Genomic DNA, 10,770 nt, shown 5'->3' on the forward strand with positions numbered 1-10,770 from the left:
CCAAGGGATCTCGCAGGACTTTCACGCTGATACCCGTATTACAAAAAAGAACTTTTATGCTTTTATTTTATTTATTTCCTATCGCATCACGCCTCGCAATCACTCTGAAGGTGGCCCCAAAGGCGATTTCTGCATCGCACTCGGTGGCCCCATCCTTGACTCCTTCTACGGGTATCTTTAGCCCTCACCACCCTCGGGGTCCTCGTCCTCGTCATCAATCTCCGCCTCGAGGGTCTTGGCCCCCTTCTCGCCCTTGGCGGTCCGGATACCACCGGCGTCAATGCCGCCGGCCGTAAGCCACAGGAAGTAGTCGGACTTGAAGTTGTCTACCTGCTGGAAGAAGATGTGGAAACTAGTGGGTGGTTAGCAAACACGGCATAGTAATTGGGGGGGTTGGCAGGTAGGCACTCACGTGTTCTCCAACTCCTCAACCTCGAAAATGCGCTGGTAGATCTGCTTGTCCTTGAACGCCTGGAGCTTCTCGTCGTACTTGGAAAAGTCAATCGTCTCCTTGCCAAAGTTGTCCTTGGCTCGGCGGTTGTAGGCGTCGAAAACGGGTCGCTCCAAGAGCAGGCCCAGTCCGGGCGCCTTGGGAATAGCAATCCTCGTCGGGCCGTAGCTCTCCTTCATGCGCTCCAGCGGCGTTCCGCAACGGACAACCAGGGAAGCCATGCCGACCATCTTGCGGATCTGGTGCATCATGAAGCTCTGGCCGTGGACCTTGAGCGAAACCCACTCGGTGTCGCGGATCTGGATCGGGCTCATGTTGACCTTGAAGGACTTGATGTGGCGCTTGGCCGAGGGGTCCTTGAAGCTCTTCTGGACGGTGTAGTTGTGGAAGTTGATGGTGCCGCAGTACTGGTTCAGGGCGGCCTGGAGCTGGTTCAGGCGTTCGGGCGTGACGCGGTACCGTCTCTTGGCAGCAATGTAGGCGGCCTTGATGTCGCGCAGGGCGAAGTCAAGAGGGGTCAAATCACGGTTCTTGGGCTTGACGCTTCCGGCGGGAACCTCTGCAGCGCCCTCTTTCTGTTCGGTCGGGGCGTCTGTGGTCTCGGCGGCGGCGGCCTCGGCAGGCTTGTCCTCCTGGGTCTTCGCCTCGGCCGCAGGCTCGGCCTCGTCTGTCTGGGCAACAGTCGCCGAGTCATCGGCGTGTATCCTCTCCAAAACCTTGGCCCTGGTCTCGGGGTCGAGCCTCTCGAGGATGGGCTTGATGTCCTTCTCGTCAACCTCCCTCCAGTAGCCTTCAATGTCTGACAGCTTCTTTTGGAATTCTTCGTAGTATCCCTTCTCCTTCGCGGCGTCGACCAGCTGCTTCCACAGCCAGCTGTCGGGGTGGGGAGGCAGGAGGCAGTACGTCGGCAAGAGGTACTCGTACCATCTCGAATCGCAGGTCTGGTAGCAGCTGAAGGAGTTGTTGGTGCGCTGGATGCCCCACACGCGGATCTGCTCAGGCAGGTTGGCATTGATCTTCTCGACGATTTCCTCGTCCTCGATGATGAGCTTCAAGCTGATAACGTTGCCGGCGGCGTGGACGCCCTTGTCGGTTCTCGCGCATCGCACCAGACTCGACTTCTTGTGGTCATCGGCGTTGGCCTTGGAGATGGCGCCGGCGGCGACAAAGGCCTTGAACAGGTCTCCCTCGATCGTCTTCTCCTCGTTGTTGATCTGCATGCCCTTGTAACCGGTGCCGGAGTAGCCCACCATGACGGCGACCTTGCGCTTCGGGCGGCGGCCTTCGGCGGCGATTTCCTCGGCGGTGAAAGGGTTGGGCTCGGCCTCGACGTTGCCATCCTTGTCTACCTTCCTGCGCTTGAACTCCTGGTATTCCGAGTTGCGTCCGCGCTTGTCAGTGGCCTCGCGGCTATTACCTGGTTAGAAATCGTTGGCGCGGGCGCGATCAAAACAACCAATTGGCAGTGGGAGCGGCGAGTCTTACCTCCATGCTGAGCGCCCGACGTCGTGCTTGCGCTTGGGGCCGCGCGACTTGCCGCCGCGTCGGCCGCCCTGTTCACCCACCGCAGCAGTCTCGGGCTGGGCAGAGCTTGCGGCGCGGGACTCTGATGCAGCCGACGGTTGATTGCCGGTCGGGAGATCAGCAGGCTGCCTCGCAGGGCCGCTGTCGGCCGGTTGAGGGGGAGTATCGGTCGCCATGTTCGGATTGAGGTGGCGGACGTTCTCATGGTCCCTTCAATGCAGGTGGAGTGTTCGCGCCCGCCTGCCGCAAAAGGCTTTGTCAAGAATTTTTCCTGCGGGCTGCAAGGCTGCGGGACGCGGTGCGGAGGTGGGAGCGGGGCCATTCGGCTGAACACCGGTTGGCTGCGACTCCATATCCAGCCGAGGCGCTAAGTCACATTTGGCCTGGTGTCGAACATTCCCTGGGCACGGGCCATGCGCTTCGCTTAGTGTGTACGGAGTACATGGGTACATGGCCGCACAGCTAGCTCATGGCATGCTCTCTCTCTCTCCAGTATAACTGTGTAAGTCTATCAGGGCCAGGGTGAGGACATGCGCCTCTTCTCACAACAGCGTCGGGGATTAAGGGGTATTTTCTTCACCATATTCAAGCGCAGAAGCGGCAGACGGCACGGAGAATTAATGCAATGCCGAGAAATGAGTTGCCAGGATCAGCGCAGGACTCATCAGTCGTTACGTCTGCTTCACCCAAAGAGCGGGGTGAAGCATGAACTTCGAGGCTTGACTAGCGGATCACGAGGTGGACCTGTGTTCGGACAGAAATGAATGCGATTGGTGTTCCCTCCAATACGCGGCTTGTCCGATACCGAGTCGCCTCCTCCAGTTCAGGAGTCATGTCATTTATCTGGGCTTGCAACTCCCTTCCATTATCCAAACAAAGCGCTGTCGTCCCGAATTTTCAAACTATCCGAGCAACTCAATTTTCGTCAACTCACATTGCCCATTTTCCGCGCTCAGTGTCCATCGCCTTGACGATCAACCCGACTCGCCCCCAACTCGCGAGTGACCCCTACCTTTCAAAGACTCGCCATGGTTAAGCATAGAAAGTCCCGCCTCGGATGCAAAGAGTGCAAAAGGCGCAAAGTCAAATGCGACGAGACACATCCACTATGCATCAGATGCCGAACTGCGGGGACGCCATGTTCCTATCAAGAGATGGCCAGCAACCTGCCGACACCATCGTCATCCTCACAACTCTCCACCACATCTTCCCCGGGGCTTCATCCCGGTGGGGATTCCTTCACATTTTCCGCCTCACCCTCCCCATGTCCTGGCTCCGCCGTCGCTTCTTTCGACCGTTCGCAGCCGGCCTCACCGGCAAACAATCTTTACGATGCAAGCATCTCGATTGACATAAGCCGGCCGCACGAATCCTTTTTCACCGAACGCTTCAGCATGTTCCACTTCGACCTCCTTCTCCACTTCCGCGGTTCCTTGACGGACGCATTTCTTGCCTTACAGCCCCAGGTTGCGCATATCCTCCGCCTCGCATATACAGAAGCATTGAAGGCGCCATACTTGATGGACCAGGTCCTCGCATTCGCCGCTGCGCATAAGAGCACCGTCACCGAGGATATGAATTCAAAGTCCACCTACCAGTTCGAAGCGACTCGTCTACAGTCAAGAGCCATCAGCGAGCTGGGCATCAGTGACGTAGTAGTCACCGAGGAAAACGTCCTGGGCCTCTTCTGCTTCTCCATTCTGCTCGGCCAACACGTGCTTTTCGACGCCTTCGCGACCGCTGTGTCAATACCCACCGTTCTTGACAAGCTGGTCCAGTGTCTGACTTTACATCACGGCATCCGGAACATAGTCGGCCAATCAATGGAGAAATTCCAGGCCCAACTACAGCAACATGTTCCACCACCGGATCCAGCCCACATGGAAGCCGATGTAACGCATCTGTCTCTGGGCACTGAGTGTGATGATTTGCTTCAGCGGCTCCAAGAGAGCGAGACAAATGAACAAACCAAGTCCGTCTACATAAAAGTTGTTAAGATACTGCAGTACTTGTTCCACAGCGTACGGGTAAACAAGGATCGAAAATTTATAGTCGTCCAGGAATGGCCGGTCCGTGTCTCGCAGGAGTACATTGCGTTCCTGCAGCAAAGGCGGCCGGAGGCTCTCGTCATTCTTGCTCATTACGCTGTGCTTCTGCACTGGGCAAAGGACTATTGGGCTGTGGGCAATTCGGGAGAGTTCCTGATCCGAGCCACCTCTAGTCATCTGGGTACTTACTGGTCAGATTGGCTCGAGTGGCCCAATCAACAGTTAAGTGTCACGTCGCCGGGAGGGAGCTAGATTGACGAACAAATTTTATACATATATACAATCAATGTACCATATTTACATAAAGTGCCTGTCTGAAGATTTATCTTATAGTATTGGCCACATTAAAAATATCGAGTTGTGCCCTGAGAGGAACACTTTTGAAGCGAAAAATATCCTAAACCATTGATCGGGATGTTGAGGAGGAAGTGAGATTGCAGCCGATATCTAGGCAGACCTCTTGGTGCTGTTCGAGACGGGCAAGTCCCCGGAGCAAGACCAGCACTCAGCCAACGCGGCATTGCCGCAGGCTTCGTTAAAGATTGATGTCTGGGGGTAAGGGCACAAGATGCGGTTGTGAATCTCACTTTCGCCAACAGTCACCTTGATGGGTGTACGCTCAGGCGCGGTTCCGTTCTCGACCCAGTCCCGGAGTTGTTGAAAGAGGCTGGTCGGCTGGCCGCTCGAACCACCAAAGCAATGCGCCAGACCGGGGGCTTCGAAGTATCGGTAAAAGTCCCGTACCTCCGGGATGATTTCCGACACTGCCTTGTAGTAGTCCTCGGTACCGCCGGGGGGGATGACGTGGTCGGCCTATCACAGTACGGGTTAGCTGGCTGTAATCATAAAACGCAATATTTCTCGGTAGAGATGATGTGGGTGACATACCAATCCGTGGAAAGTAACCATTTTGCCACCAGCGTTTCGGAATTCTCTCAAATCGGCGTCTGCTGTCTCCATCAGGGACGTATACTGCTGTACACCAGTATAGGCAAGCGCGTCGAACTCCTTGCGAGTGAGGTTCGTCATGTCGAATGCCGGATTTTTCGCCAAGAAAAGGCGGAACCACGAGGTACCCAGGTTGCTGGGCGAGCCGGTACATCCCTTCTCCGTGCAGCTTGTCGCAGCAATACCAGGCGACCCGTAAGACTTGGGGCTGTTACCCGTAAGGTCGGAACCAGGACCGACGCCGTGGTGGATCGACACCCCGTCCGCGGTGACTCTGCCGTGCCACGTAGCGTTGGCAACGACTGCGGCAGCCTGGCTGATCAGCTTCTGGGTGCCGTTGGTCTGGGCGCACGTGACGGTGTCGCCGACGACGGAAAAGGGGTCGAAGGAGTCGAGGCATTCTTTGATGTTGGAGATGATGCCGTCGACGACTCCGTCCAGTTTGTCACACGCCGAGACAGCTGCGGCGGTGATGGCATCCAGCTCGCAGCCGTACGGGAACTCGCCCATCTCGTTCATAACCTGCTGAGGCCACTGAACAAAGTCGATCAACTTGTTCCAGTTGATGGCGGGAGCGCCGGCGCCGATTCCATCGTAGGCGGTCGGGTAGCGCTGGGCCAGCATAAGGCCTTGGCGCCCGCCCTGGGAGCAGCCGTTCCAGTAGGAGTACACTGGAGCTTGCCCATAGAAGCTCTTGATGAGAGACTTGCCGATGATTGCCTAGATAGAAGACGGTCAGCTGGGATTGGCTCAATGGCAAACACACTGCAGGTGAGAGAGGGTTCAGGTGCAGCGCAGCGGAGACCGGGGCTGTATTAGATGTACCTCGTCATTGAGGGACACGGATCCCAGGTTCTGAAGATTGTAGAGGTTGACGTTTCCGAGGCTAGTTTGAGCCCAAGGGGTAGGTTCTACGGCACTACCGAGACCTGCATCGGTCGTAATCGTGGCGAATCCGTCTGCAAGCGCGCCGTACATGGCGTTGTAGGACAGGAAAAAACGGCCCGCGGCCCAACCTCCTCCGCCGACTGCCTGGAAACGCTCGTTCCAGTCAAGTGGCAACCATGCTTCGGCAATGATGTTGTCGTTCTGTCCGGGATGGGTGTACGTAACGGTCACGTTGCAGAAAGTGGCATCCTTCAACTCGACCGCTGGTGCGTTGTAGCGGTAGGCTTCAGGGACGGAGGTGCTGTAATTGGAAACCAGGTTTGCTTCGAGGGACAGGATTTCGGCGCCAAAGAGTGACAACGCGAAAGTGCTCGGTACGCAAGACTGCGCAAGTGAGAAAGCCATCGTGGGCAGATGGATTCTGGTGTCGGTTCTGGATGATAACAAGGCGCGACGGTGTGGTGTGATGTTTGGTGATCTCTGAATTTGATGCCGTTGCGGAATCCTTTATAGTAACAGAAAAACTACCGGAATATGAAATCCAAAATTCTACAAGGTTGTTGGAACCGAGAATACATAGCATACGTAACTCAACAGTGGTGTTTAGCGACGCAACTGACCCCTTGTTTCCTCGGAAAGATAGTTGCGCGCATACAGTGTTACGCGATTGGCGACTGAGATGCGATGTGGGTCTGAGCTACTGCTGAGTGCCGGCACCCTAAAATCTCTAAATGCTTGGGGCTTGGCTGATGCCTCGCCACTGACAGAGAGGGTCTAGTTCATCCGGTCTTATTATATCATTATGCTGGCCAAGGGCGAAATGTTTGGACTACAGTATCTTTCAAAATAATGGATCGCATCAGTTCGACGACAAGCAACCGTTCATACGAGAGACAACCGGCTTGCCGTCGTGCTATCATGATTGCGTTGAGCAAAGACGGTCCGCGTCTGCAAAACATACCTTAGTCGAGCTCAAATTTCGGTACGATAAGTTCGAATGAGTGAGGGGGACAGACGGCAGACGATGCATGTCACTTGCCGGCAATAACCCTGTCCGCACGACAGTCGCAATTTGGTCCCACCCGTCCGATACGTCATCCACAAATCGTGCCAATATAGAGAAATACCGAGGGTTTTACACCACTATTGGATACTACGTTCATGACATTTTTATTCGGGTATAACATTAACTATCCTTAGTCCCATTAGCAACGTGAATTACAATCTTGCCTCTGGCATGTCCCTCTCTCAGCTTGCTGTAAGCGGCTGGAACGTCCTCGAACGAGTACGTTGAGTCGATAACAGCCTTTGCCTTCCCCTCCACCATCCAGTCGGCAATCCGACGGAAGTATTCAGTCTCGTTCTTCATTACGACGAAGTGGTACGGTTTTCCGCCCAAGAAGGTTGGGAGAAGATTCTTCTTCAGGTTCGAAAAGATTCCGGAAAGAGTTAGAGATTCACCGACTCCAACCATCGCAAAGGTGCCGCCGGGTTTCAGTATCGTATGGCTGATGTCGTACAAATCCGTGCTGCTCGCGACATTGTCGATCACAAGGTCAAACACTTTGCCCCTGGCCTTCAGATTGGAGATGATATCCTCCTTCTTGTAGTCGATGACCTCGTCGGCGCCAAGCTGCCGACAAAACTCGACGTTTTTTGTGGAGCATGTCGCGACGACTTCGACTCCCAGCGCTTTCGCAAACTGGATTGCCCAAGTTCCTGTGCCACCGCTGCCTCCGTTGATGAGAACCCTGCCGCCCGCCTTCAGGGTGTCGGGCAGGAGAGATTGGTACGCCGTCGTGGCCGCCGTGCCGACAGCCGCCGCGTGATCGGGATCGATGCCCTCGGGCAGCGGCGCGCAGTTCGAACTCGCGATGACGATATATTGTCTCAGGGTGCCCTTCTGGCTGATGCCAGGGTAGCCGCCAAAAACCAGCTGCCCGGTCTCGAATGCGGTGTTTGAAGGGTGCTTGGCTACGACGCGGCCGCTAAAGTCCATGGCGGGTGTTGCCGGAAGGCTAACCAGGAGACGCCCAACGACAGGAGCCTCTGGGACCTTGTAGTCGGCGGGGTTGAGCGATGCACTGACGACTTCGACGACCAACTCATCCTTGCCGAGAGATGCATGGTTCGGAGCGGGTAGATCCTCAAGCTTCAAGCATTCTTCGAGTTTACTGTCGATGGTAGAATATTGCCAAGCTCTCATAGTGGATGCCATATTTGCGGTTTCGGGCTGGTGATGTTGATAAGGTTTGGCATGGGAGGGATGAATAAACTCAAAGTTTCGACCTACATGCAGTAGGCGTACATTGGTTTTATTGAACGGGTTCTCAGTAGCTACTCCGCAGCCTACGCGGTGGGGGGTGCAGCGGAGATGCGGAGCGGATTTTCGCATCTACCCAATGCGGCAATATATGCCCGGATGACGTGAGGTATATATACCTCAACTCACTTCTTCGGGTTTAAACACCTATACGTGTTTCCCGGCGTCATATTGCATTGGCATATGATAACACGTTGAAATTTCATTGTTAGCTGCGACTTTTTTGACCCGTGGATTATCGTCATTCCCCGACGGACAGACTCTAACAACACATTGTTGATCGCAATCAAAATAAAATAAAAACCTAAGCAATTGGAGAATACAATTCAGCTGAAAGTGATGCTTTTTGGTGTGGCTTGCAGGGATAGATAACCACGTATGATTCGTAGAGTATTGGTGATAACCAACTCTGGTTTGCGGCGTCACTGTTGCGTCGCTCCATCAGTCTTCAGTAAAGACTCGTGGCTTTACAGTCTCTCAGCAGTTATTAACGTCAACTCTAAGGTCCCGCGCGGCTTCTCTCAACAAATGTTTTATTATTTCTACTGTCAGGTTTCTGGTTCATAGACGACGGAGGCATTCCAATACCTCAGTCCCCAAAACACTCGATATCCATCCAAAGAGCTTGGGGAGATCTAGTGTATAAGCACAAATGGCATACTGGTGACGGGTATTTCAAAATAAAGGGCCTCTGACACGATAGTAGATCCTGCTAGCCTGGTTTGCCACTTTTGCTTTCGCTTTCGAATCCCTCTAGGTAAATGGGACTTAGTACTGCGATCCTTAGTAGGTAAAAAAAAGTATTCATACGCCCGCGTTATATAAGTTTCCCCATTGACCAATTCTATGCAACAGTTGGTAACAAAGCTGTATGTGACAGCAAAAACAATGGTTGGTAGTAGTGATTTCCTGACATTTCTACTGCAAAATGTTAAAACAGCATCGTACGTGGATAGTTTCAATTAGGACCTTACATGTTGTGGCTCACGGCTGTGAGAACAACCGAGATGTTATTACAGGTCATAATCTGTTGAAAATGAGAATAACGAAGATGAATTATGTGCCAATAGAAATGCATAATGCTTTGAATAAGCCACGAGCTTTGGATACATACTTTTAGTTTGAGGTATATAACTGAAGTCAAAGTCTAGGAGACATTGACTATGGGTTTTAGAACTCGCAATTATTTGGTTATTTCTAGTTCTATTATTCGGCTAGCATTCTTACACTGTCAAACTAGTCACCTCCGCCTCCCCCGCCACCTCCTCCATCACCACCACCACCTCCTCCGCCATCACCACCACCACCATCGCCGCCACCACCACCACCACCTCCGTCACAACCGCCGCCGTCGAATGTCACAAATACGCCGTCATAGACGTAATAAGTTCCTCTTGTCCGCCTCATCCTTGATTTAACTGGATTCAGACCACCCAGAATCCTTCTCGCAGTCATTTTCGACGGATGCACTAGCTCGATAGTCGCCGCATCTGGGCTGTAATCGTCCAAGCCAGCATCACCCATGGACAGCTGAGTAGGACAGTCATCGCCGTATTTCTTCTCCCACTCCAATCGTGTTTTCCTTAGTAAGCCGCTATACGAGGTGACTAGAGGACGAGGATTAAACTCGACAAGTCTCTTTGCGACCTTGAAGCTCCAAACCCAATAGCTGGCGGGGAACAAACGGTGGGTGTGCCAAAGGACATCGATTGCCAGAGTCGGTGGGACGTATTCAGGCTCAATAGTATCCAGTATAGTGTGATCTCGGGGGAACGGGTAGATGGTATCCATCTCAACTTCACCTATATAATAAGGAGAAGTTCGCTCCAGCGGGGGCCGTTCACGAAGCTTGATGAAGCGCTCGTAGTCATGAGTCGCTCCACGAAGACTTCGGACAAAATCCACATGATTGTTCCTGGCGTATATCGCCGCTCTCCAAAACCCGACTTGGCGATCCAAGGCGTACCGAAGATCCTGGAGAGTCCGCCAGTTGGTCAGCTCGTATAATTCTCCCCTCCTATTTTGTGCTTCAGGCCTCAGGAAATCTTTTGGTCTCTTTCCCAATCTGAACTCCGTGTATTCAGAGAGACTGTACAGATCTTTGACGAAAGTGTTGCGCCATTTTACCCCGCCCTTCCATACGTTGATGATTGGGTCTATGTGTGTTTTGTCGCTGGTTTTTCTGGCAGAGATGATGGAAAACAGACGGGATTTTCGCTTGGTCTCCCACGGCGGAGAGGACCAAAGCTGGTAGGGTATTCCTGCGGCAATTTTGCCAATGCCGTGGTCAAGAGAATCCCATTTATGCTGCGTCTTTCGGTGTGTCCATTTGCCGGATTTAAAGAGATGAAGTAAGTGTGTTAATGGGAACTGGTGGTGGTTTAAGCCGTAATCTCTGTAGTTGGCGTCCCACAAATAACGGTGAAACCGGCCGGGAGAGAGAAGATGGCAGTACCAGATAATAGCAACGTCCCTGGCATCTGGTTAGAGTCATACTTTTGGTGAGAAGAGACGGGTAACCGACCATGGTGGGGGGCAGTCATTTGGCGCTACTCCAAACAGATAGAGGAAGCGGAGATAGGAGATGT

At 53.4% G+C, this 10,770-nt stretch overlaps 4 protein-coding genes across 4 annotated transcripts; 1 reads left to right on the forward strand and 3 right to left on the reverse strand.

The window, feature by feature from the left end:
- Window positions 1-177: 177 nt before the first annotated feature.
- Window positions 178-2,180, reverse strand: EsH8_IV_001212 (pseudouridine synthase PUS2; the record flags this gene model as incomplete). The annotated part of the gene is made up of 3 exons (XM_083266102.1): window positions 178-352; window positions 413-1,868; window positions 1,937-2,180. 3 exons carry the CDS (start codon window positions 2,178-2,180, stop codon window positions 178-180), a joined length of 1,875 nt encoding a protein of 624 aa, XP_083124997.1.
- Window positions 2,181-3,129: 949 nt separating this feature from the next.
- On the forward strand, window positions 3,130-4,275 carry EsH8_IV_001213 (uncharacterized protein; the record flags this gene model as incomplete). Its single annotated transcript, XM_083266103.1, has 1 exon — window positions 3,130-4,275. One exon carries the CDS (start codon window positions 3,130-3,132, stop codon window positions 4,273-4,275), a length of 1,146 nt encoding a protein of 381 aa, XP_083124998.1.
- Window positions 4,276-4,470: 195 nt separating this feature from the next.
- EsH8_IV_001214 (uncharacterized protein) lies at window positions 4,471-6,264 on the reverse strand (the record flags this gene model as incomplete). The annotated part of the gene is made up of 3 exons (XM_083266104.1): window positions 4,471-4,836; window positions 4,912-5,691; window positions 5,797-6,264. The coding sequence occupies 3 exons, from the start codon at window positions 6,262-6,264 to the stop codon at window positions 4,471-4,473; spliced, it is 1,614 nt and encodes a 537-aa protein (XP_083124999.1).
- A 781-nt stretch (window positions 6,265-7,045) lies between these two features.
- On the reverse strand, window positions 7,046-8,077 carry EsH8_IV_001215 (NAD(P)-dependent alcohol dehydrogenase; the record flags this gene model as incomplete). Its single annotated transcript, XM_083266105.1, has 1 exon — window positions 7,046-8,077. The coding sequence occupies one exon, from the start codon at window positions 8,075-8,077 to the stop codon at window positions 7,046-7,048; it is 1,032 nt and encodes a 343-aa protein (XP_083125000.1).
- Between the last annotated feature and the right edge of the window lie 2,693 nt (window positions 8,078-10,770).

Source organism: Colletotrichum jinshuiense, chromosome 4 (genome assembly GCF_051148585.1).
Source record: "Colletotrichum jinshuiense chromosome 4, complete sequence".
NCBI classification, from domain to species: Eukaryota; Fungi; Ascomycota; class Sordariomycetes; order Glomerellales; family Glomerellaceae; genus Colletotrichum; species Colletotrichum jinshuiense.